Below are 27932 nucleotides of genomic sequence, written 5' to 3'. Positions count from 1 at the left end.
AAAACTTTCAACCTCCCCCCAACCGGCAGGCCGTCCGGCACGGCTACTTTGATGGCGGCTATGTTCCCATGGATCCTGTCAAAAGCCCGTCCCCTGCTTTTGCTGTGGAGGCGCAGGGGGCTGCTTAGGCGCACGCTGTTAACGGGAACGAGTACGCTGGGACTGCCCCTGAGCCTGAGGAGGCCTTCGGGCCGGCTTGGTGTACCTACTCTTGTTGTAGGCATAGAGTGCAGCCTGCCGGGCCCGGGAAAAACGTCCACCTGCGGAAGTGGATGCTGAAGGTGCCCAGTGGGAGAGCTTGTTGAGAGCGGTTTCCCACTGGTGCAGTTGGTCCACCAACTGCTCGACCTTCTCCCCAAAAATGTTATCCCCCCGGCAAGGGACATCCGCCAGCCACTGCTGAGTGCGGTTGTCCAGGTCAGAGGCACGCAGCCAGGAGAGTCTGCGCATCACTATACCTTGAGCCGCAGCTCTGGATGCCACATCACAGGTGTCAAATACCCCTGGACAGGAATTTTCTGCACGCCTTCAGCTGCCTGACCACCTCCTGAAATGGCCTGGACTGCTCCGGGGGGAGCTTGTCAACCAGATCCGCCAGTTGCCGCACATTATTCCACATGTGGATGCTCGTGTAGAGCTGGTATGATTGTATTCTGGTCACGAGCATGGAAGATTGGTAGGCCTTCCTCCCAAACAAGTCCAGAGTGCAAGACTTCCGCCCAGGGGGCGCCGAGGCGGTATCCCTCGAACTCTGTGCTCTCTTGAGAGCAGAGTCCACGACCGCCGAGTCATGAAGCAATTGAGGCCGCATCAACTCCGGGTCTGAGTGGATTCTGTATTGGGACTCCACTTTCTTGGGGATGGTGGGATTAGATAATGGCTTCAACCAGTTCCGAAGCAGTGTCTCTTTGAGAACATTGTGCAACGGTACCGTCGAAGACTCTCTAGGTGGAGATGGATAGTCGAGGACTTCGAGCATTCTCGCCCTTGGCTCACCCACAGTAACCACTGGGAAGGGAATGCTGATAGACATATCCCAGACAAAAGAGGCAAAGGAGAGGCTCTCAGGAGGCGAGAGCTTCCTCTCCGGTGAAGGAGTGGGGTCAGAGGGAAGGCCCACAGACTCCTCGGAGGAGAAATATCTGGGGTCCTCCTCCTCCTCGGTGTCGGACATGAGCTCTCTCAGCTCAGACTGCAACTGGGCCCGTCTCGACTGCGAGGAACCACGTCCTCAATGAAGCTCCCTCCAGCAACGTCGACGGGGATTCCACCTGAGTGGCAGTCGACACCGGTGCCGCAAGCAGCTCGGCGTCGGAGGCCTCTCATCACCGGACCAGAGCCCACCGGCGCCTCCATCAACGGCTCCGAGGGCGCAAGCACCCCCGGTGCCGGCAGGGTCCGGCGCATCAGCCCTTCCAGAATCCCCGGAAGGATGGCTCGGAGGCACTCGTCTAGGCCCGCTGTCGAGAAAGGCAGGGGGCCGGTGTGGGCGTCGGTGCTGGAAGCTGCCCGAGTCCAGCAGACGGTACCGAGGTACCCGACGACCTGCGCATCGACACCTCTTCGACCGAGGGGGAGAGCTCCTCCCGGCACTGCTGCTTCCTGGGGGTCGAGTCTTCTCTCGATGTCCCGGAGCTGCCAGTCCTGTGCGCCATGGGCGACCGATGACGGTGCTTCTTGGCAGCTTTCTTCCGATGTCCGTCATCGGTGCTCCGCGGAAGAGACAAAGAGGAGGTGGAGTCCCCACGGCCTCGAGGTATCGGATCCGACAGGGTTCGGTCCCGATGGCCCTGAGCAGCGGGAGTGGCCGGGGCAGACCACCACCACTGTCGCTGGCAGGTTGTCGGGCCAAGGGAACCTGTGTTCCTGGGGTCGATGCCATAGTCGGTGCCGACGCCGTCGACACCGATGTCGTCGAGGTCGACGTCGAAGGGCCAGCGAAAGTTCCAAAAAGACGGTCCCAAAGAACTTGCCTCACCACCTGCGTCCGCTTCCGTAAGCCCTTGGAATTATGCTCCAGGCCGAGGCACTGGAGGCACCAAGCGTGAGTATCAGTCTGCGAGATCTGCCGGCCGCACCAACCACACTTTTTGAATCCGCTCGGGACCTTCGAGGACATTGACGTAAAAATCGCGTCTGCGAAATCAAAATCATCGATGGTGGTGGTGAAAAGCACACCAGAAGAAAAAGAAACGACCGCACGACCACAAGGCCGCGACCCCGCGACTAAAGAACGACGAGGGAAACTTCTTCTTTTCTTTTTTTTCGTAAACGAAAAAAACAACAAAATAAAGCGCAGACTAGGCCGCAAACCGGTTTTCCGGGGCTGACAAGGAGAGGAACGAAGACGCGTCTCTCTCCAGCGTGGAAAGGAAAAAACTGAGCGGGAACGGTCGCGCACGGGCGGGAAGACGGCCGCGCATGCGCGGTGGGCTTGCCCTGCGTGCGGGACCTCCCGCGAGATTTTTGCTCCGGTTGGAGGGGGCTGCCGTGGACGTCAACCCAGTCGTGAGAACAAGCAGCCTGCTTGTCCTCGGAGAATATCTCTGATCATAGGTCTAATAGCGCCCTGTTTGGAACAGCGCGGGGCTTTTGAACATCTGCCTGTCAGTGCTTAAGTAGCCAGAGTTAGTGCATAAACGGGATCAAATAAATGTTTATCCTATTTTTATGCAGCCACTTAAGTGATGAATATTGACTTAAGCGGCTATGTGTTAGCCGGTTTAAAAATAACCGGATATTGAAAGCCGAAGGCTACATAGGTCCCAGCTTTGAATATCCAGGAATAACGCCGTTGGCAGTAAGCAAAACTCTCACCACTGATGGCTGAATATTGACCCCATAATATCCTGCTTATCCTCAGAAAATAGTTCAATCGCCAAACCTTACTCTTCCAGGGATAACAGTAGCTCCCTCTTACCTCTTCCTCACAGTCCCTGAAGGTCCAAAACTTAATTGGGTTAACATGACCCCTCCCCCCCATTCCTGAACCCTGCTGGTGTAAACATAGGCTGCGGTCTGTCCCTTCCAGACTCATTACTCACAGCAAACTTGTCATACAGCTGGTAGGTAAGCAGTGGGTTTGGAAGCTCTCGGAAGTAGAGTTTACAGAGAGAGCTGACACAGTGAATGTCTTGTAGGTAAATATCTCGAGCCAACTCTGGGATCCGCTCACTGTCAAACTCATGCCTGTTGCCAAGAAGAGGGTGGGGAAGGGAATGAAACAGGAAAAAGAAGAATAAAGACATGCAGGTTACTGTGTTTATAGCAATCTTTACGCAAAGTTGTGCTGAAATCCCTGACTGTCAGGCATGCTCAAGGCACAGACAGGAATTCTGAGGAGACAGTTAGCAAAAACCTGAGGACCAGGACAACAAAAAACAGCAGAATATAAAACGGGGAAGAAATTTTAAAAGCCATTTGCACACTACTTTTATCTGTAGCCAAAAAGCATTATAGTTAAGTTGGGGAAAGCTGAGTTGCTTACCTGTAATAGGATATTAGTCCTCAAACATGTGGTTCACTGCAATAGAAAGCTCTGCGTTTTGGGGGGTCTGAGCTTCTGTGGGGAAACATCACGCTTATACATGAGGACTAAATATTCTGCTTGTCTTCCAGGAAAATGTGGAAGTACATGTGAGCACTTTGTTTTGAAAGGCCTGCATGTACATTCCTGTGGGTACTTCTGCACAAAGCTAGTGCAAAAAAGCACTCACTTTGTTTTGGCTGCTCAAAATTTCTAATTGAAATTCTACAAGCAGTTTCATAACTTCCCCTTATATACATACGTATTACATGCACACACATCAGGAAACCCACAGAATTTCAACAAAAGTGGTTTTTGGTTTTTTTTTCATACAACTGACAAACAGCAATACATTTTTTAAAGCAGCAATTACCCTATTGATGAATCAGGATTCGGGATGACAGATTTTTCTGTGGCCTGTAAACTTGTTGCACCCAGCCTGGACCTTCCGCAGCCCCCCCCCCCCTCCCCGGGACATCACAGCAGTTCAATTTATTTTATTTATTTAGATTTTGCTCACACCTTTTTCAGTAGTAGCTCACAGTGAGTTACATTCAGGTACACTGGGTATATCCCTGTTCCTGGAGGGCTCACAATCTAAGTTTGTAGATGAGGCAATGGAGCGTTAGTAACTTCTCCAAGATGTCAAGGAACAGCAGTGGGATTTGAACCAGCCACCTCTGGATGTCAAGACCAGTGCTCTAACCACTAGGCCACTCCTCCACTCCATTGAATCTCTCTCCCTCTCTTGAGACACTAGGATATGCTTTTGTGTAGCTATAATTTGATTATTCTTCCCAGTGTGCATCACTTTACACTTTCATCCATCATATAAAGTGATGCACATTGAGAAGAATAATCCAAATTTATAGTTAAACAATGTTAGGTTTCCCATTAGGAGTCACCACCTAGGAAAGGGATTTGGGTGTCATAATGCCTCATCTTGAGTATTATGTGCAATTCTGGTCGCAGCATCTCAAAAAAGATATAGCAGAATTTGAAAAGGCAATCAATCAACACTGTTAAGCTCTGGACCTCGTTGCTGGAGGACGTGCTAAAAGCAGTCAGTGTAGCTGGGTTTAGAACATTTTTGTACAAATTCCTGGGGAATAAAAGCCCATATCCGTTATCAAGGTAAACTTGGAGAAACTCGCTGCTTATTCCTGGAGGTAGGTAACAGGGAATCTTGTTACTTTTTTGGACTCTGCCAGGTACTTGTGACCTGGACCGGCCACTGCTAGAAACAGGATGCAGGTTAGCTGGGCCTTTGGTTTGGCTCAGTAGGGCTCCAGGCAGTGTCCCCTTGGCTGTCACGTCAGGACTTACCGAAGCTTCTGGATGTTTGAGGAGATGCCAGAGAGGCGGTAGATGCCATCCACGATTCCATGCTTCTCGATGAACTCTGAGCAGCAGCGCAGCACCTGCGGGACTAAGAGAAAAAGAGATGAAGGACTGGTGGAGAGAGACAGAGAAGAGGGAGTGCAAGGAGGAAGAGGGGTTGATGACCCTCTTGTCTTGGAATGAAGGACTACACCTCTAATACCAAGTGGAAGCACTGTCTATTAATACGTGTTACAGCAATGATCAAATCTCAGCAACTATTAATCCAACTGCACATTTTTACCTTTATATAAACAAGTTACATATTTTCTCAGTTTTGACTAAAAGGCCATATTGAGGGTACTTTATTTTTACTTTTCTTTACCCGAGGCTTATATTCTGCTAACACCATGAAAGGTTCAAAGCAGATTACGGAAAATCTCAACAAGTAACAGCAATAATGGTTGCAACTAGGATGATTTACATAAGATAGCAGAGTCTAACATATGAGACTAGCGAAGATAGCACAGAGAAGAGGTTTGTTCAGTATAATATAGACAATTGGTCTAGTACCGAGCTTGCAATGTTTGAAGGGTTTTGAACAGGGTTTTTGTTGCTGAACATGTTTCTAGAATAATGTGGTTTTGAGAAGTGTTATTTTTATGAGAGTACATGTTTCTTGAATAGTGCAGTTTTTAAAGGCTTGCAAAACCAACTACAGCAGGTGGTGTTCAGTGTTGATAGGGGATGGGACTTGATACCGCCTTTCTGTGGTTACAATCAAAACTGTTTGCATATTATATACAGTGAACCCAGTTCACTAGGATCAAAGCCCACTGCACTACCACTATGTTACTCCTCCACTCCACCCCTAGGCTACACCTCCACTCGATATAAGCAGGGTGTTCCAGATCTTGGCAGCTTGGTAGCTTAAAGCGGAAGCTTTTGTAAGATGGAAAAGAGAGTTTGAGGACATTTCTTGTACAGTAATTCAAGCTCAATACTGTCAAAAGTGGAAACATATAGGGTGAGGCAAAACCCTGGATAATTTTGAAGATAAAGCAGCAGAGCTTAAAAACAATTCTACTACTACTACTATTTAGCATTTCTATAGCGCTACAAGGCGTACGCAGCGCTGCACAAACATAGAAGAAAGACAGTCCCTGCTCAAAGAGCTTACAATCTAATAGACAAAAAATAAAGTAAGCAAATCAAATCAATTAATGTACACAGGAAGGAGGAGAGGAGGGTAGGTGGAGGCAAGTGGTTACGAGTCAAAAGCAATGTTAAAGAGGTGGGCTTTCAGTCTAGATTTAAAGGTGGCCAAGGATGGGGCAAGACGTAGGGGCTCAGGAAGTTTATTCCAGGCGTAGGGTGCAGCGAGACAGAAGGCGCAAAGTCTGCAGTTGGCAGTAGTGGAGAAGGGAACAGATAAGAAGGATTTATCCATGGAGCGGAGTGCACGGGAAGGGTGTAGGGAAGGACGAGTGTGGAGAGATACTGGGGAGCAGCAGAGTGAGTATTTATAGGTTAGTAGAAGAAGTTTGTACAGGATGCGAAAACGGATAGGGAGCCAGTGAAGCGACTTGAGGAGAGGGGTAGTATGAGTAAAGCGAATTCTGGCCTCTATGGGTAGCCAGTGGAAATGTTTGTAAAGATGGAAGACCCTGTCAAATTTTTTCAGTCTACCGATGAGTCTGGTGGCTGAATTTTGAACGGTTTGTAATTTGCACAGTAGGTTCTTTGAGCAGCCTAGGTAGATGATGTTGCAGTAGTCCAGTTGGTTAGTATCTGGGCCTAAACCATGAATCTGAAGTGGTCTTGCATGAAGCATTTTCTTAAGCGTCTTGGGTTGTGCATGAGATAGAAACATTTCTTTATCATCCAGTTTACCTGCGCATCCCAGGTTAAGTTCTGGTCGATTGTGATTTTCAAGGAGGATTCTAGGCCATTTACTGTAAAGGCGCAATTCTGAACTGTGGTGGTATAGTGACCTGCTAGGAGAATTTTTTTTTTCACAGTTCAGTTTGAGGTGATTGATTGTCATTCAGTCAATGACTTGGGAGATGTAGTGATCTATGCGGGGTATTATTGTCGTCCAGATAGATGAAAACACAGAAACCAGTAGTGTCCACAACAGACCCCAGTGAGGCCATGAGAATGTTGAACAGGATGGGTGAGAATGGTGAGCCTTGCGGGACCCCATCATTTGCATTCCATCTTTCAGAGTGAGATCTGTTCATTTTTACCAGAAACTTTACCTATCAGCCCAATGTTGTTTAGTATGGTTATTAGTAGCTCATGGTCGACCACATTGAAGGCGCTAGAAAGGTTGAATTGCATGATGGGTGCCTTTTTTCCTTTTGCAACTAGTGTGTTTATATCATTTATTAAGGTGCACAGTACAGTTTTGGTGCTGAAGTTTGCTCGAAACCCCGACTGAAAATGGTGTAGAATAATCAAATTTCTCCAGGTATTCAGTCTGCTGTATGGTAACTAGGCCTTCCATTAACTTTGCCAGGAATTGTATGGAGGTCACTGGTCTGTAGTAGTTCACAATGGCTCTCGATTCTTGTTTATTTTTTTAGTAAAGGGGTAAGAATAATACTCCCTAGGGAAGGAAGGAAGAGACCGTCAGATAGAGTGTTTGAATTTAAGGGTTATGCATCTTATAAGTACTGGTTGGGCAGGCGTTGAGAGTGGGATTTCAAGAATTTCTTTATAAGTCGGTCCAGCTCTTCTTGTTTGATGGCATGGAAGCTATCCCAGATCATACCGGCAGGTACAGCAGTGTCTGAGTAACTGACCACTAGATAGCTTTCATTTGTGAGGTTGGTGAACTGTGCCCTGATTTTGGCAATTTTTTCTTTGAAATATAGAGCCAGCTGTTCAGCTGTTGGAGTTGCTTCCTGGGATGGGATAATGATCTCATTGATGTTTAGTAGGGTGTTGACAATTGAAAAGAGGCATTTGGTATCAGCAATGTCTGTACCTATCAGTTTAGAGTAGTAGGCATTTTTGGCTTCAGTTATTTTAATTTTGTACATTGAAATTACCTGTCTCCAGTTATGTCTGTTTTGTCTTTTTCCCAGGTCCTCTCTAGTTGACTGCATGTTCTCTTTAGTGTTAGGATATCTGGGTTGAACCACCTGTTCCTGTTGTATTTTGACTTTCTTTTAGTTTCGTGGAAGCGATGTTGTCTAGAACTTCCTTGGACACCTTGTTCCAATCATCCAGGTTTATTTTATCGTCAGTTGTTGTTGAGTAGTGGTTGTCTACCGTTTCCCAGAATCTGGCTCTATCAATTTTCCCTCAAGTGTGGTACTATATTTTGAGGACTTTGGTAGTGTAATTTTTGTGTTGTTGGTGTCTAGGCTTTCATTGGGACCATATGATATTGAAATCAAGGAGGAAGTGATTGGGCCAGATCAGGGAGGACCATTTTCCATCTCAATCCTGGAGCAGGATGTTGAGTTATTTGTGAATACAATAAGGTCTACTTGGTTGCCTTTTTCATAAGTCACTCGACCTGGCGGGTAGAGAAGATTTAATGTATCCAGGTAGCTATGTAAATCATTCACTGCTAGGTCGTTTGTTAGTTTGAGGTGTAGATTTATGTCACCTAGTAGTAAGATGCAGGTCATACTGTTTGCATGTTTAGCTACGAATTCAAAGATGTCACTGTTTGCAAGGGTCCATTTCCCTGGTGAGCAGTAGAAAAGAATACCTATTAGTGTATTTATTAGAGTGATGTCTTCAATCTTGCATGCCAATATTTCTAAGTCTGGGGAGTTGAAGGAGTCTATAAGGGTAACATTAAACAACTTGTACATTAGACAGAGGCCTCCATCACATCTTAATTTTCTGGGTATGGACAAAAATTTGAATCCTAGAGGACAAACCTCCTTCAGAATTGGATCATTAGCTGTGCGTATCCAGGTTTCAGTAAAAAGAACCAACCCCAGTTTAGAAAGTTCGATTCAGTCCCTAACTGTGTTTGCCTTGTTTCCGAGAGACTGTGCATTTAGATAGAATGCCAGTACTGGGACTGTTGTGAGGACTCTCCCCAGTGGAGTTAAGTTGTTTGAGGGTTCTCCTATTTGGTCTGGAGGTTTGGTTATGTCACCCCTCTCTATGTGTTCGCTTTCTTGTGGTTGTTATAGTTGTTATGTTGTGCTGCATATGGTCTGTGCAGATCAATAAGAATCTGATTGGTTGGGTAAATGTGGGCCCACTGGTTGTGTAGGATAAAGCTGGGTTGTTGGGCGAGAACTGCACCCATCGAAGTTGCAGATTGAGCCCCCCCCCAAAAAAAAACTCACAAAAAAATCCCAAAACAAAACACATTAATCCCATCTTAAAGAGAATCCCAAAGAGAAACAACAAAATGATTATCACCAAATTAATTCTAATAACCTACACACTATCCCTAATTCACCAAACACTAACCACCCCCTCACAAACACCAACAACATACCCACAATAATTAACCTCTTCAGACTACCTAAGCACAACACACCTCACCAGAACAACAATAATCAAAACATTGAAAAAACTACCCCAGGGGACAAACATATCACAAAGGAAAGAAAGGACATAAACCTACCCAACAAGAGAACAGACAACTTAAGAAAATCATCACAACTACAAACATAAAAGACCCCTACCAAACAATTCAGGTGGGATACATAAACGCCAGATCAGTAGTAAATAAAACAACAATAACTGACTGGATCACGGCAGACAATCTTGACCTAGTACTCATCAGCGAAACTTGGATCCACGATTGCAAGGACCCCATAATCCTAGAACTCTATCCCCCAGGCTACAAAATTACACACTGGACAAGGAAAGAAAAAAGAGGAGGTGGAATAGCACTCATCTATAGATCCCACTTCACCGTAACAACAACTGCTGAGTCCATAACACCAAAACTCGAAATTGCCTCAGTTAGAATCCACCATCCTAACCTGCTCGACCATCTAAACGTGGTCCTGTTTTATAGACCACCAGGAACTCCAACTTACTCATAATAGGGGACATAAACCTACACCTGGAAGACCCTAATGCAACCAATACACGTGACTGCAAAGACTTCCTACAACTATGGGACCTCTACTTGCCTAATATGCAAGCTACACATGTCAAAGGACACACAATTGACCTCATTACACACAAACTATCCTTAAACTCAAACCTTATACTAACAGACACAAAATGGACGGCCACACCATGGTCAGACCACCATAAATTAAACGTAGCCCTACAATGGCGGAAAAAAGACACGCAACCAAAGCAAGAAAGCACAACCTACACCACTAGAGGAAAGATTGATCCTGTTACTTTCTGGCAACAGATCTACAAAAATGAATGGTTAGCACAGCCAGACTCCAAACACTATCTCCAAAATTGGGACGACAGATGCAGGAGCATACTAGACGAAACTACACCACTACAAACAAGAAACACACGAAGACACAGCTCAATACCTTGGTTCAACGATGAACTGAAAAAACTAAATACACAAGTCAGGAGACTCGAACGCGCATGGCAAAAAATGAAAAATGAACATACACTTAAAGCTTGGAAACAAATGCAAAGAAAATACAAATATACAATAAGACAAACCAAAAGAGCATACTACAAAACCAAAATAGGACCAGACTACAAAGACGCATATAAACTCTACCAACTCGTGAATAAATTAATAGACACCACACCGGTTACCACAGCCAGCACAGACACCCCATTGGCAGATCAACTTACCAAATACTTCAATGAGAAAATTATAAAACTTCGATCCACATTACCACTCAACATCACTGATCACGAAAAATTTAAGGATTGCCTGGACCCTACTCCCGGTGAATACCCAGCAGATTGAACCTGGATTGACTTCGATCTGCTAACCGAAGAAACCATAACTCAAGCACTCAACAAATTCTCCAAAACCCACTCCAAACTGGATATATGCCCCAGTAGCCTAATAAAGTCCACCCCCAAACACTTCATAACAGAGCTTACGTCACATCTGAACTACATGCTACAACACAGACTCTTCCCCAAGGACAAAGGAAATATATTATTACACCCATACCCAAAGACTTAAAGAAAAAATTAAATGACACAACCAACTATCGACCAGTAGCATCCATCCCCGATAGTAAAACTAATGGAAAGTATGGTAACCAAACAACTCACCAATTACCTAAACAAATTCACAATACTACATGAATCACAGTCAGGATTTCGATCCAACCATAGCACTGAAACAGTGCTAACCACTCTCATAACCAAATTTAAACAACTAATTGCAACCGGAAACAATGTGCTACTCCTACAATTCGATATGTCCAGTGCGTTCGACATGGTCAGCCACTAAATACTCTCGAACATCCTAGACTACTTCGGGATCGGAGGAAACACACTAAGATGGTTTAAAGGCTTCTTAACAGGAAGAACTTATCAAGTTATTTCAAACTCAAAAACATCAACACCATGGAAACTTGAATGTGGAGTACCACAAGGATCACCGCTATCACCAACCCTTTTTAACTTAATGATGACACCTTTAGCCAAATCACTATCCAACCAAGGACTCAACCTGTACATCTATGCAGACAATGTCACGATATACATCCCGTTCAAACAAGACATAACCGAAATCACAAATGAAATCACACACAGCCTCCAAATAATGAACTCATGGGCGGACGCATTCCAACTAAAGCTAAACGCAGAAAAAACACAATGTCTCATCCTGTCCTCACAATACAACACAAACAAACCCAATACCATAAATACCCCAGACTACACCCTTCCGGTCTCAGACAGCCTGAAAATTCTGGGAGTCACAATTGACCGAAATCTCACAATTGATGACCATGCGAAAAATACAGCAAAGAAAATGTTCTATTCAATGTGGAAACTTAAAAGAATCAAACCTTTTTTCCCCAAGGGACGTATTCCGCAGCCTAGTACAATCAATGGTGCTAAGTCATCTAGACTACTGCAATGCTATTTATGCCGGATGCAAAGAACAAATCATTAAGAAGCTTCAAACCGCTCAAAACACAGCAGCCAGACTCATATTTGGGAAAGCGAAATACGAAAGCCTAAGAGAAAAACTACATTGGCTCCCACTAAAAGAACAAATTGCATTCAAAGTTTGCACCCTGGTCCACAAAATCGTTCACGGGGAAGCTCCGACCTACATGTCAGACCTTATAGACCTACTTACTAGGAATGCAAAAAGATCATCACGCACATTCCTCAATCTCCATTATCCTAACTGTAAAGGGCTAAAATACAAAATCCACATACGCGACCAGTTTCTCATACATCAGCACGCAGCTATGGAACGCACTACTGAAGGCCATAAAAACAACGCAAGACTTAACCGTCTTCCGAAGGCTACTGAAAATAAATCTTTTCAAGGAAGCTTACCATAAACATCCATCTTAAATACTATATAATAACACTATACACGATCTATACAAAACCGAACTCTTATCACATGACTGATCAACCTCTTTGATATTAATGATCAAGCAATACCACTTTAAACCTTATGTTGCATAGGGTCTCTCTATAGTGACGACCTAATGTATGTCACAATCCAATTTATTACTCAGGAACCTGCATGCAATACCATATGTTATTCTTCTTTACCATGTATGTATGCACATGGTGTGTATATATATATATATATATATATATATACCATGATCTGCTCCATATATGTTATGTTCCATGTATGTTATCATACATGTATGCACCTAACGCAATACCATTTGTAATTCTGTTACCCGGAAACGTCAATCGCCATTACGGCAAATGTAAGCCACATTGAGCCTGCAAATTGGTGGGAAAATGTGGGATACAAATGCTACAAATACATAAATAAAAAGAGTACGATTATTAGTAAGAAGTTGACCATATCCATCTTGGTTATCAAGTGTGTCGTTTGCAAGTAATGAATTGGTCTATTGGTGGTGCTATGAAGCTTACTAGTAGTGACAGCCAGTTGTACATATTCCATGTTTGGGATTTGGTTGTGCTTGCATTCAATGAGGCTTAGGTCTTCAGCGTGGATCGGCAGGGCTGATTGTGTATGCTCGTGGGGAGCTCTCTCTCTGTTGTGTACGAGTTGTCTTGGTCTGCCGCAACCTTCACAGCAGTCAATATCACCTTGGGTCTTACCTGATGAGATGTAGAATGATCTGAAGGGTGGAAGCTCAGGTCAGAAGCAGACTCGAGTCTTCAGTCTTTCTAGCAGGGGTTGATGTACATGACAGGTTGTGTCTGACAGGTGTGAGCTTGTGTCAGAGGTGGAGCAGGCTATGATAACTCCAAAGCAGAGTCGACTGTAGTGTTTGTGTGAGGGCTCTCTCACTGCCGATGGGAAGCCAATTTATTCTTCCTCAAGCGTACGGATGAAGGAGTGAGTTTGGGTGGAAGCAGGTGGCCATACTCTGGTTGGAAGCAAGGTGATGCATGTGGGAAAAAAGAACCCGAATTATAGCTACGTCATGCAAGGTTCCACGTTAGGAGTTACGGACCAAGAAAGGGATCTGGGTGTCGTCGTCCATAATACACTGAAACCTTCTACTCAGTGTGCTGCTGCGGCTAGGAAAGCGAATAGAATGTTGGGTATTATTAGGAAAGCTATGGAAAACAGGAGTGAGGATGTTATAATGCCGTTGTATCGCTCCATGGTGCGATCGCACCTTGAGTATTGTGTTCAATTCTGGTCGCCGCATCTCAAGAAAGATATAGTGGAATTGGAAAAGGTGCAGCGTAGGGCAACTAAAATGATAGCAGGGATGGGACGACTTCCCTATGAAGAAAGACTAAGGAGGCTAGGGCTTTTCAGCTTGGAGAAGAGACGGCTGAGGGGAGACATGATAGAAGTATATAAAATAATGAGTGGAGTGGAACAGGTGGATGTGAAGCGTCTGTTCACGCTTCCCAAAAATACTAGGACTAGGGGGCATGCGATGAAACTACAGTGTAGTTAATTTAAAACAAATCGGAGAAATTTTTCTTCACCCAACGCATAATTAAACTCTGGAATTCGTTGCCGGAGAACGTGGTGAAGGCGGTTAGCTTAGCAGAGTTTAAAAAGGGGTTAGACGGTTTCCTAAAGAACAAGTCCATAAACCACTACTAAATGAACTTGGGAAAAATCCACAATTCCAGGAATAACATGTATAGAATGTTTGTACGTTTGGGAAGCTTGCCAGGTGCCCTTGGCCTGGATTGGCCGCTGTCGTGGACAGGATGCTGGGCTTGAAGGACCCTTGGTCTTTTCCCAGTGTGGCATTACTTATGTACTTATGGACTATGGAACTCTTCAGCCGGATTGAGGTTCAATGTCCACAGGGCTTCTCTCACAACTAGGGATAGGCGACTCTATTCTTGTTCTCCAGCTTATATGCCGTGATAAATCTGCTCTTCTCTTGTTCTGTTAGTACTTGTTCACTCCTTCCCCAGGTTCAGACTGCAGTGGTTCACACCATGCTGGGGTCAAGTGTTGCATATGAGGGAGGATTTCTGTGCATTAGGGTGAGGTTCTGTTTCTTTTTTTATATTATTTTGTTTTGGAGGGGGTGTGTCACCACGAGGGGTGAAGTAGCAGGGCACTGGTATGCTGGGGCTTGTGCCACAGCGGGCAGCACGAGATGCAGGTCTCCCTTGTACTGCAAATAGGACTCCCTTGCTGCTGTACATCTCTGCAACACTCCACTGTGCCCTCCACAGCAGGGCACAGAACCGCCTGGATGCAGATCTCACCCCCGGAGATGGTCAGCTGCACAGAATGTAGCTCCTCCTTCGCTAGGAGATGTAGGCCTCCCCTCTTCGTGGAAGGCCTCCGCACATGCTGGTGGACTCTCTATAGTGTAGAGCTGCCCAGGAGGACAGTTCTTTCCTGCTGGGGATGCTCGACCCCTACGGAGGAGGGCTCCTTGCATCGAGTGGAGATCTGCCCCGTCTTCTCACACGCGGCCGCTGACCTCATCCCTGTGTCATGTCGCACTGGAACGTGAGGGCCTGTAGTTGTGTCGCCTGGGGTTGTGACAGTCCAAGGTTTTAGTACCCTCCATTCTTCATTTGTGTGATCCACAACAGATCTGTATGCTACTTGATCCCGTGCTTGATCAGGACATCGATGGTCTCTTTGCCTCGATGGTGGGCCCGAATCCGGTGATGTCCCTGGAGCTCGATGCTATGTGTCTCTCTTAGTCAGCAGCCATCTTCACAATTTGTGTATCTAAAAAATTTTATACCAGTGCGTCCTGGCAGGCACCTATTTTGGCCCTATTTTATGTGACTTCATAAAACACTAGTGCAAAACCAGTGCCTAAGTTGAAAGCTGAAAGCACAGACATTTCACCTACTCACAAGTAGATGTACATGTTAGCACATACTTTATACAGGGACATGCGTATTTAATAAACGTTGATTCCACCCTAACTCTTCCCCTGAGCATACCTGCTGTAAAAGCATGCACTGACTTGTGTCATGGTCATTGTTGTCCGTGCCTTGCTCATCAGTGCCCTGCTCCATCTACTACTACTACTACAAATCATTTCTATACTGCTACTAGTCATACGCAGCGCTTCACAATTTAACATGAAGAAAAGACAGTCCCTGCTCAAAAGAGCTTACAATCTAAATCAGGGCAGACAGACAGGACAAATAAGGAATAAGGGTAGGACAGACAGATAGTCCCTTTCCCTATGTGTCCTATTGAAGAGAGGAAGACAAGATAAAGGTTACGAGCAGGTGACAAGTTAGGAGTTAAAAGCAGCATCAAACAGGTAGGCCTTTAGCCCGGATTTGAAGGCGGCCAGGGATGGAGCTTGACGTAATGGCTCAGGAAGTCTATTCCAGGCATAAGGTGCGGCAAGACAAAAGAAACGGAGTCTGGAGTTAGCGATGGAAGAGAAGGGTACAATTAGGAGAGATTTGCCTAGTGAACGGAGTTCCTGGGAAGGAGTGTAGGGAGAGATGAGGGTGGAGAGGTAGTGAGGGGCAGCAGAGTGAATGCACATAGGTTAATAAGAGGAGCTTGAACCGTATACGGAAACGGATAAGGAGCCAGTGAAGTGACTTCAGAAGAGAGCTGATATGGGCATAGTGACTTTGGCGAAATATTAATCTTGCAGCAGAATTTTGAACAGATTGAAGAGGAGAGAGATGCCTGAGTGGAAGACCGGTGAGAAGCAAGTTGCAGTAGGCCAAGCGAGAGGTGATGAGAGTGTGGATGAGGGTTCTGGTAGCGTGCTCAGAAAAGGAGAGGGCGAATTTTGGTGAAATTATAGAGGAAGAAACGGCAGGTTTTAGCAATCTGTTGAATACATAGTAACATAGTAGATGATGGCAGAAAAAGACCTGCACGGTCCATCTAGTCTGCCCACGATAAACTCATATGTGTATACCTTACCTTGATTTGTACCTGTCTTTTTCAGGGCACAGATCGTATAAGTCTGTCCAGCAGTATTTCCTGCCTCCCAACCACCAGTCCTGTCTCCCATCACCGGCTCTGGCACAGATCCCGTATAGGTCTGCCCTCCCCTATGCTAGACTCTCAACCAATGTTAAGTAGTAGTAGTAGTAAGCTTCTGTGGATCCATTCCTTCTGCACAGGATTCCTTTATGCCTATCCCACGCATGTTTGAATTCCGTTACCGTTTTCATCTCCACCACCTCCCGCGGGAGGGCATTCCAAGCGTTCACCACCCTCTCCTTGAAGAAATACTTCCTGATATCTTTCCTGAGTCTGCCCCCCTTCAATCTCATTTCATGTCCTCTCGTTCTACCGCCTTCCCATCTCCGGAAAAGATTCGTTTGCAGATTAATACCTTTCAAATATTTGAATGTCTGTATCATATCACCCCTGTTCCTCCTTTCCTCCAGAGTATACATGTTCAGGTCAGCAAGTCTCTCTTCATACGTCTTGGAACGCAACTCCCATACCATCCTCGTAGCTTTTCTTTGCACCGCTTCCATTTTTTTAACATCCTTCGCAAGGTACGGCCTCCAAAACTGAACACAATACTCCAGGTGGGGCCTCACCAACGTCTTATACAGGGGCATTAAAACCTCCTTTCTTCTGCTGGTCACACCTCTCTCTATACAGCCTAGCAACCTTCTCGCTACAGCCACCGCCTTGTCGCACTGTTTCATCGCCTTCAGGTCCTCAGATACTATCACCCCAAGATCCCTCTCCCCGTCCGTGTCTATCAGGCTCTCCCCACCTAACACATACGCCTCCCTTGGATTTCTACTCCCTAAGTGCATCACTTTGCATTTCTTCGCATTGAATTTTAATTGCCAAACCTTAGACCATTCTTCCAGCTTCTTCAGATCTTTTTCATGTTTTCCACTCCCTCCGGGGTGTCCACTCTGTTGCAAATCTTGGTGTCATCCGCAAAAAGGCACACTTTACCTTCTAACCCTTCGGCAATGTCACTCACAAATATATTGAACAGAATGGGCCCCAGCACCGATCCCTGAGGCACTCCACTACTCACCTTTCTCTCCTCCGAGCGAACTCCATTTACCACCACCCTCTGGCGTCTGCCCGTCAACCAGTTCCTAATCCAGTTCACCACTTCAGCCCTTCTAGTTTATTCAAGAGCCTCCTGTGGGGAACCGTATCAAAAGCCTTGCTGAAATCTAAGTAGATGACGTCCATAGCACGTCCTTGATTTAATTCTCCTGTCACCCAGTCAAAGAATTCAATGAGATTCGTTTGGCACGATTTCCCTTTGGTGAAACCATGTTGTCTCGGATCTTGCAACTTATTGGCTTCCAGGAAATTCACTATCCTTTCCTTCAGCATGGCTTCCATTACTTTTCCAATAACCGAAGTGAGGCTTACCGGCCTGTAGTTTCCAGCTTCTTCCCTATCACCACTTTTATGAAGAGGGACTACCTCCACCGTTATCCAATCCCTCGGAACCTCTCCCGTCTCCAAGGATTTATTAAACAAATCTTTAAGAGGACCCGCCAGAACCTCTCTGAGCTCCTTCAGTATTCTGGGGTGGATCCCGTCCGGCCCCATGGCTTTGTCCACCTTTAGCTTTCCAAGTTGTTCATACACACTCTCTTCCGTGAACGGTGCTCTATCCACTTCATTCTCAGGTGTACTTTTGCCAGTCCCTCTCGGTCCTTCCCCAGGATTTTCTTCAGTGAAAACAGAACAAAAGTATCTATTTAGCAAATTGGCTTTTTCTTCATCATTTTCTACATAGCGTTTTGCTGTATCTTTTAGTCTCACAATCCCCTTTTTAGTCTTTCTCCTTTCACTAATATACCTGAAGAAGTTTTTGTCTCCCCTTCGTACATTTCTAGCCATTTGTTCTTCCGCTTGCGCCTTCGCCAGACGTACCTCTCTCTTGAGATTTTTTGTATTTCTGGAATGCTAACTCTTTAGCCTTTATTTTCTCAGCCACTTAAAAATTTAAGACAATATCAGGTAGGTTTCTCACCTAACGCCAGTCAATTTGAGAAGAAGTATGGGATTTAGGGGTCAGAATAAACCTGTCCTTTTTGCAGGAGCTTGGTTCAGTCCCAGCACCTGGAAGTTAGAAGTAAAAGTGGTATGTCCTTTAGTTTGAGTCCAACCCTGCTTGCCCCCAGCTGTGGGGGTGCTTAAGTCCCAATGGGTCAGCTAAGTGCTGCTATCAAGGGAATTCTCTAGTTGAATGGACCAAAATGGTAGTGTCTGATCCAGGACTTTACAATTTATTATACTTTTTAAAACTGCCCTAGATATTAATAACTTTCCTTTTATGTTTGAACAATTTTATTGTTATTAATGACAAACAATATAACAATTGAACAAGTATCCCACAGAATCTCTCATTCGTCCATCACATATATCGATATGTTCTTATAACAGATTCAATGACTTTCTGTCTTAATACTCCCCTTGTAGAGGAATCGCATAATGTCTACAAGTACAATCTATACTTTCTAGAAGCACGATTCCATAGATAAACAACAATAAGGTACCTACTACATAATCCTCCTTCCCTCCCCAAACCCCCCCCCCGTCTATAACTTCCCCCCTCCCTCCCCACCCTAGCCCTCCCTTTTCCCCATCCCCCCAACCACCCCCCCTCCCCTCTCCCCCTACTCAGCCTGGAAGAACTTTATCGAATCAAAATAGGAAGTTCACTTTGCATTAAGAAGTAGGCTCCGGCCTCTTGGGCTTAGAATACGTAAGTAAGGGCCCCAAAGGGCCAAAAATGCAATCCTCTTTTTCTGCGAGAATCTAATCTCATTAGCCTCCCAGGAAATCAGCTGATGCAACTGATTCCTCCAGTGCCAGTAAGCCGGAGGGTCTTTGACCGTCCAGTATTGTAGTATGCATTTCCTCGCCAGTAAACACATCTTGCGAATTAACAATACTTCAAAGCGGTTCTGTCCTCTAAAGGACTCTGGCAGATCTAAAATTAATTGTTCAACTGTTCCCCGGGTCCTGACACCCAGTCTCCTTTCCCAAAAGCCTCTAACCTGAGTCCAAAATCTTTTCACTCTAGGGCAACTCCAAAACATATGTAAAAATGTACCTGGGCTCGTTCCACATTTAGTACAATTTGGACTACGACCTCCTCCCATGTGTGCTAATTGTGTCATTGCTACATACCATCTATAGATGCATCGGTATGCACATTCTCTTAAACGAGCATCCGTGACTAAAGAAGGAATGCGCGCTACTATTCTCGGCACGTCCCATGCCCCCAATTCAAAGCCCAATTCTCTTTCCCACGCGCTTTTCAGTGGTCCATAATCCTTAGGGGGTTGCCATCTCGTTAATGCTTTACAGAGTAAGGAGACCGTAACTTCTCCCTCGCCCATTGAATGAAAAAACTCTCGTAACTTACCCCCCACCTGTCTGGTCAAGGAGGATTCCGGTAATGACGCCATATAATGTTGTATTTGTCTTATGGCAAACCTATTACCCCAGGAATCTCCCACTCTACGTAGTATTTCTTTAGTTAGTAGGGGCCGCCCATCTCCATCCAGCAGATCTCCCAAGCATATAATTCCTTGATTCTCCCAATCAACAAAATACCGGCTCGACATCCCAGGTATAAACTCACGATTCCCACATATTGTAAGTTGGTCTGATACTGTTGGATCTCCCCCAAGCTGCCGCACCAGTTTCCTCCACGCCTCCCTTACCGGGCGCACCAACACACTTCTACGCAATCCCTCTGGCAGGTTACTTAATTTGTGATGTAGCAATGAAAAAAGTCTATAAGATCCCAAGTATGCCTTCTCCATCGCTATAGGAGTATAGCGTTGTGTTCCTAGGAACCAATCTCTTAAATGGCGTATCTGACATGCCTGATTATATAGTGCTAGATTCGGCATTCCCACCCCGCCTAACCTCCAGTTACCGACCAAGCAGGAAAATTGGACTCTTGGTTTCTTTCCCTTCCAACAAAACTTAGAAGCCAGTGAATAAAATTTTTGCAAATCCTTCCGACACAACCAAATTGGCAATGTCTGCAAAACATAAAGCCACTTAGGGAACAGTACCATTTTAATCAGATTGATTCTCCCCAACAGCGATAACGGTAAATCCATCCAGCCTTGTAAGACGTTTCGTGTCTCCTGCAACAACCAAGTAGTATTAAGAGCATGTAAACGAGAGGTGTCCATGGGCAGCAGAATTCCCAAATACTTAAAAGAATCTTGCGCCTGCCTCAGAGGGAACTCCCCTCTCCATTCCCTCCACATCTCCTCCAAAGAGGCCAAGGCCTCTGATTTCTCACGATTCAACCGAAAACCCGCATAGTCTCCATATTCTGAGAAAACCTCCAACAATGCATCCAATGAGTCCTGCGGGTTCGTCAAATGGACTAAAATATCATCAGCAAATGCTGCCACCTTAAACACCTCTCCTCCTATCTGCATGCCAGCTATGTCTGGCTGCTCCATTATGTCTCTCAGTAAAGGATCTAACGTGAGCACAAACAAAAGAGGTGATAGGGGGCAGCCCTGCCGTGTTCCCCTACCTATATCAAAATCTGGTGTCACAAGCCCATTCACCGAGATTCGGGCTCTCGGGTTCGAGTACAAAGCTTTTATCCCTGACACAAATCTACCGGAAAATCCATATTTCCGAAGGACCGCATACAAGAATTCCCAATGGACCTGATCAAAAGCTTTTTCCGCGTCAAAGCTTACTAAAAGTGATTTTTTGTTCCCTCTACTGCTAGCTTCCAAAGATGTCAAGATTTTACGGACATTTTTAGCAATTGTTCTGTCCTTTACAAATCCTACTTGGGCGTCATGAATTAATTTGGGCAGTATGTTTGCTAGTCTATTTGCCATGATCTTAGCTAGCAGTTTAATCTCAAAATTTAAGAGTGAGATCGGCCGGTATGATGTCGCCGATTCCGGATCTTTCCCTTTCTTAGGAATTACAACAATACATGCGGTGTTCAGTTCAGGGGGCACCTGTTCTCGCTCCACCAACTCATTAAACATTAAGGTTAAAGGCTCTATTATCTCCTCCCCCATTAGTTTGTAAAATTCCGCCCTATAACCATCTATTCCAGGGGTTTTCAACAACTGACTTTGATTAATGGCTAAGGACACCTCGTCTGTCGTAATTAGGTTATTAAGCCTCTGCTCATCTTGCGAGGAAAGACTCGGCAACTCCATCTGTTCTAAGTAAGAGTCTCCCGATAGGCCCTTGTCTATTGGGTTCTCATACAACTTCCTATAATAGTCATAAAAAATCTCGCTAATGCCTTGATCTGTGGAGATTCGCTTATTTAGCTCATTTTTCATGGTCAATATCCTAGTTTTCCCCTGTTTATTCGCAATTAAACGCGCCATTAATCTCCCCCCTTTATTGCCATATTTATATAGCTGATATTTATAATAATTTTGTGTTTTCACGGCTTTTTGATGAAGGAGTTCATTTAATGCTGTCTGTAAGGATAATAAATGTTGTTTATTCTCTAGAGAGGGTTGTCGACCATAACATCTCCTCGCCTTACATACTAATTGGCTCAATCTCAATATTTCTTGTATCCTGGCCTTACGTTTATGGGCCATATAGCTTATAATTTCCCCTCGAAACACCGCTTTAGCCGCTTCCCAATAGAGGATCGGACGATTCACATATGGTTCACTATGTAGCTTATAATCGTTCCAACTACGAATCATAGATGCCTTAAACACTGGGTCTCGATAGAGTTCCACAGGGAATGTCCATCTACTCCCTCCTGCCCGCTCTTCCTTGGGTAACCAGCACATTTCCACCCATGCATGGTCTGAAATTACTGTGGCTCCTATAACTGCACTTGGCACTGAACCAAAAAGCTGTTCCGAAACTAATAGATAGTCTATTCGTGCTTGTGTATCATGTGCTCGTGATAAATGTGTATAGTCCCTCCCTTGTGGATCGAGAGTCCGCCAAACATCCACCAGCCCCATCTGTCGACAGAGATTAGGCAGCCCCCGATTTTCCTGTCTAGCTATCTGTCTCCTTGGCCCAGTACAATCTATCAGAGGGTCCATTACTGTGTTAAAGTCTCCACCAAGTATTATGGGTAGAGGGTTCTGTTGTAGTAATTTCAACGTTATCATCTTATAAAACCTCCTATCATAGTAGTTCGGGGCATATATATTCCCAAACAGCACTGTCTGTCGATTTATAGTAGCTGCACAGATCAGAAATCTCCCCCCCCCCGAATCTGTATATCGAGTCTCCAATTTATCTACAATCCCTTTTCTGAACAAGATGGCAACCCCTCCTTTCTTCCCCTTGGCTGCTGCTGAGATGCAATCCCCCACCCACCAAGTGCGCAACTTCGTATGTTCCACGTCTGATAAGTGAGTTTCTTGCAATAAGGCTATATCTACTTTGTGTCGCTGTAGATGCTGCAAGATTTTAGAACGTTTAATGGGGGAGGAGATTCCTCCCACATTCCATGTAACAACTTTCAGTGAGCCCTCTTCTTATTGGATTCCTTTCTCTGTGATCTATATCTTCCTTGCTTTAAAGAGGGGTGTCCCAGCCACCACCCCCCTCCCAGTTCCAAAATGTGCCATTTACTTCTCTTCCAAACCTTCATACGTTGTATCCTCCAGACCTCTACATTTCCCCTCCCCTGAACCCTCCCTCCCTCCACCCTACTACCCCTTCCCCCCTTAACTAACCCTAATCCCTCTTGTAAATTCCCCCAGCCCCAAAACAGGACCATGACGTATAACGTCCCTTACCCCCACCCTCATGTAAATCAGACCCCCCCCATCATTATATCAACAACATAAAGTTATTAGCAGTGGCATCAAAAATTAAACCTCTGTATATGTTCAGCTTGTATACATCAACATCTCTATTTTGCAACCTTCACTTTTCTTGACTGCTTGTAAAGCTGTTTCTATTTCTTCAGAATCTTTAGAGACCTGGTATCTCTACTAAGTATGTCCTTTCTCTCGGCTTCTAATCCAGTCTGTATATCACCAGTCTTTCTGCTATTTTGCAGGTTCTTATCAACAGCAGCCCATAGTAACTTTTATTTTAATGGTTCAATTGCTTCGCCTTATATCACAGCTGCTTATCTGTTTCCTCTTAATATCAAAATCAGTAGTTAACAGGCAAAATGCTGTCATTGCAATAAACAGTAATAACCCATGTTTAACGTAACATTTTATAATCCATGTTTATTCCGACCGTATAGCTGTCCACCCTGTATCCATCATATTCTCAGACCTCTTGGCTCTCTTATGATCAACGATTCTCAACGGAACTCAAAAAGGCCTGCGCTTTATCCACAGAAGTGAAAATTTTTGTCTCCGCCTGGTAGGTGACCCGTAATTTTGCTGGATATTGCAAGGCGAAACGAATTTTCTTTTCAAATAGTTGTGTACAAATCGGGGAAAACTTCCTCCTTTGCATCGCCACTGCCGCCGAATAATCCTGGAAGCACAAAATTTTTTTGTTTCCATAGTGCAGTTCTTGATCTTTCCTTAGAGCCTGCAGTATAGCTTCTTTATGTGCAGAATTTAATAGCCAGCAGATCACCACACGCGACCCCCCGCTTTCTGAGCGTCTGGGTCCCACCCGGTGCGCCCTCTCCACTCGGAGGGTTCCCATATCTGCAGGTATTTGTAATTGTTCAATTAGCCAGTTTTCTATAAAGGCTCTCAGATTAGTAGTTTCTAGTTCCTCGGGCAGACCAACAAATCTCAAATTATTTCTACGCGATCTGTTTTCAAGGTCTTCCAGCTTTTCTTCATAAGTTTCTAATTGGGTTCTGAGTTTTACATTTTCTTCCTCCATTTTCAGCACTTTATCTTCCAAAGCCCCCTGGCGTTGTTGGAACTCTGCTAGGTCTTTATTTAATTGTCCCAAGTTCTCCTGGACTAAATCTAGTTTACTATCAATAGGTGCCAGACGCCTGTCTAACAGCGGCTCCATGGCATTCGTTACCTCCGCCACCACCTCCGCTACCCAAGCCGAACTCACTGTGTGCGCCGGTGGGCTTGGCGGGGCCGCCATTTTGTCTTCGCCAACACGTGTTTTATCTTTAGCGCTCCGAGCGCTTTTCGCTGCCATAGTTTCACGTTTGATCAGGTTATATTGTGCACCTTGATTTCCGGTTCCAGATCTGTAAGGTTGGGGGGCTCGCTGCTGCTTAATTCGCCAGGTTTTGAGGGCTTATCGGGTAAGCTGACAGGAGCGGGAGATTCAGCAACCGCTCCTGTTCATGACGTCACGTCCTCTATAACTTTCCTTTTAAATAAATCTAGATATTGCCAATAATTATAGCAGTGTCAGCTATGTAAAAATGCCCCTCCCCTCTATCAGAGTTTGGCAGGAACAGAAAGAAAGACAGAAAGAGAGGTTTCCCAGTGCTAATTAAATTGATTAAGCAACAAGCCTTAAAAATTTAAGACAATATCAGGTAGGTTTCTCACCTAACGCCAGTCAATTTGAGAAGAAGTATGGGATTTAGGGGTCAGAATAAACCTGTCCTTTTTGCAGGAGCTTGGTTCAGTCCCAGCACCTAACGCCAGTCAATTTGAGAAGAAGTATGGGATTTAGGGGTCAGAATAAACCTGTCCTTTTTGCAGGAGCTTGGTTCAGTCCCAGCACCTGGAAGTTAGAAGTAAAAGTTAGAATACGTGCAGAGAAGGAGAGAGAGTCGTCGAAGATGACCCCAAGGTTACGAGCAGATGAGACAGGAAGAATGAGCGTGTTGTCGACAGAAATAGAGAGTGGGGGAAGGGGAGAGGTTGGTTTAGGTGGGAAGATAAGGAGCTCAGTTTTGGACATATTGAGCTTCAGGTGGCGGTGAGACATCCAGGCAGCAATGTCAGACAGGCAGGCAGATATCTTGGCCTGGATTTCTGCTGAGATTTCTGGTGTGGAGAGGTAGATCTGGGAGTCATCAGCGTAAAGGTTATATTGAAAACCATGGGCTGAGATCAGAGCACCAAGGGAGGAAGTATATATGGAGAAAAGGAGAGGTCCTAGGACAGATCCTTGAGGTACACCCACTGAGAGCGGGATAGAAGAAGAGGAGGATCCACCAGAGTAAACACTAAAAGTACGCTGAGAGAGATAAGTTGAAAACCAGGAAAGAGCAGAGTTCTGAAATCCAAGTGAGGACAGCGTGCTCAGGAATAGGCTGTGATCAACAGTGTCAAAAGCAGCAGAAAGATCGAGAAGGATGAGGATAGAATAGAGCCCTTTGGATTTAGCCAGGAATAGATCATTGGAGACTTCATCATCTAGACCCATTAAATTTATCTGCAGTTCTAGTCAGTGATCTGTAGGGTCATTGTAGAGTGGTGGAGGACAAGCCGGTGATGTCATCAGTGCTGAGCCCTTCTTAAACTGGCCTCAGTGTGCACTCAATGTTCTGGCAATAATTCTTGATTGAGCTCAGGCCTCCCTGAGGCTCTGCTAGTTCCATCTGCTGTTTCATTATCAGGCCGTGGCCTAAAGCATTGTTGCAGCTTTCTACTTCTTGCTTTGTTCCAGTGAAGCCTGCTTCCAAGCCTTGAACTCCTGAGAGCTACTTGCCCTTCAGTGAGTCCATGGTTGCTGGCTGAGTTTTGGGACTGTGTGTGCTGGAAGCGCGGAGGGTTCCATGTGGGCTGTTCCTGGTTACTGTTTGCTGCGCTGTGCCTGTGATGGTCTTTTGCCCTGGTAGAATTCGGCTCGGGCATTTCAGAGATTATTACTGACCTGCCTGCCCTGGGAGCATTGGCTTGGGCATTGGTTTGCCTAAACCCCTTTTGCCCTGGGAGAATTGGCTCGGGCACTGCTTTGCTTAAACCCCTTTTGCCCTGGGAGCACTGGCTCGTGTATTGCTTTGTTTAAACCCCTTTTGCCCTGGGAGCATTCGGCTCGAGCACCTCTGTGACTGTTTCCTTCCTTGCCTTCAGCGAGCAGAATGGACCGCTCAAGTGCCCTACCCGCGGTGTGGGTCTACAAGAGACTATTTTTCCTTTGCCCTGCTGCTGCTCATCTCCTGCTTCTGAGAGAGCTTGCCACAGAGGTCCCATGCCTTACATGAGAGTCCTGACAGAATGAACCTTTATATGACTGCCAGCGGTCTCACTGCTTCCAGCTAAGTGCTACTGCTTTCCATTGCCTGCCAGGACAGCCCTTTGACTAGTCTCTTGTGCTCTTGTGTTTGCTTTTCTTGTAAAGCTAGGCTGTCTTACTATTTGCCAATATTGTATGCTTAATGTTTTGCTTTGCTTTAGCTAGTGTTAGGATGTGCAGCTAGGCTGCTTATTGTCCTCGCTTCTCTTACGTTATTGCTGAGATGTTTGTTTGCCTTTTGCCTTGTGTTTCTTTTTGCTGCCATTAAAGCTACCTTAGTTCACCTCCATTTGAAATCCAGTACAGTTCTTTGGGATACTCTTGTCTCTATGGGACTCCGTCTACCCAGAGGTGGTTGAGTGATTCTCACGCAGCCACCCCTGAGCCAAGGGCTCACAAATGTTACAACTTGCACAGCGCATACTTCTAGATGTGACCTAATCTTAAAAGTGTTCATTTATATGCCTAAATAGTATTTTAAATTTTTTTTAAACGGTTTATAAATTACCCTCCACATTAGTGATTTTCAAATTTTTTCATCTTGTGGCACACTGAGAAGGCACAAAAATTGTCAAGGCACACCATCAGTTTTTTTAAGGATATATATGCTATCATTTCACAAACGAGTATTAAGACTGTATTTAAAGTTCAATAATTACATCTTTAATCGTTGTGTTATCTTATAAGGACATAAGTATTGCTGTACTGGGACAAACCAAAGGTCCATCAAGCCCAGCATCCTGTTTCCAACAGTGGCCAATCCAGATCATAAATACCTGGCAAGATCTCAAAAAGGTATAATAGATTTTATGCTGCTTATCCCAGAAATAAGCAGTGGAGTTTCCCCAAGTCCATTTTAATAATGATCTATGGACTTTTCCTTTATGAAGCCATCCAAACCTTTTTTAAACCCCGCTAAGCTAACCAACCGCCTTTACCACATTCTCTGGCAACGAATTCCAGAGTTTAATTACACATTGAGTGAGGAAAACCTTTCTCCGATTTTAAATTTACTACTTTGTAGCTTCATTTCATACCCTCTAGTCCTAGTATTTTTGGAAAGAGTAAACAAACGATTGACATCTACCTGTTCCACTCCACTCATTATTTTATAGACCTCTATCATATCTCCCCTCAGCCATCTTTTTTTCCAAGCTGAAAAGCCCTAGCTGCTTCAGCCTTTCCTCATAGGGAAATCGTCCCATCCCCTTTATCATTTTTGCCGCCCTTCTCTGTACCTTTTCTAATTCCACTATATCTTTTTTGAGATATTTTGACCAGAATTGAACACAATATTTGAGGTGCAGTCGCACCATGAACCGATACAAGGGCATTATATCATCCTCATTTTTGTTTTCCATTCCTTTCCTAATAATACCTAACATTCTATTTGCTTTCTTAGCCACCGCAGCACACTGAGCAGAGGGTTTCAATGTATCATCAACGACGACGCCTAGATCCCTTTCTTGGTCGGTGACTCCTAAC

General features: G+C 45.0%; 1 protein-coding gene across 1 annotated transcript in view; it reads right to left on the bottom strand.

Moving 5' to 3' along the window:
- The window catches only part of ARHGAP33 (Rho GTPase activating protein 33), a 513356-nt gene that overhangs the window by 125686 nt on the left and 359738 nt on the right, over positions 1-27932 (bottom strand). Inside the window, exons 17-18 of the mRNA XM_030213378.1 lie at positions 4853-4955; positions 3045-3189 (exon numbers count right to left, since the gene is read on the bottom strand). Of these exons, the coding sequence (XP_030069238.1) occupies positions 3045-3189; positions 4853-4955 (248 nt within the window). The remainder of the gene's footprint in view (positions 1-3044; positions 3190-4852; positions 4956-27932) is intronic.

Source organism: Microcaecilia unicolor, chromosome 8 (assembly GCF_901765095.1).
Source record: "Microcaecilia unicolor chromosome 8, aMicUni1.1, whole genome shotgun sequence".
NCBI lineage: Eukaryota > Metazoa > Chordata > Amphibia > Gymnophiona > Siphonopidae > Microcaecilia > Microcaecilia unicolor.
This window is presented reverse-complemented; position numbering and strand designations above follow the sequence as displayed.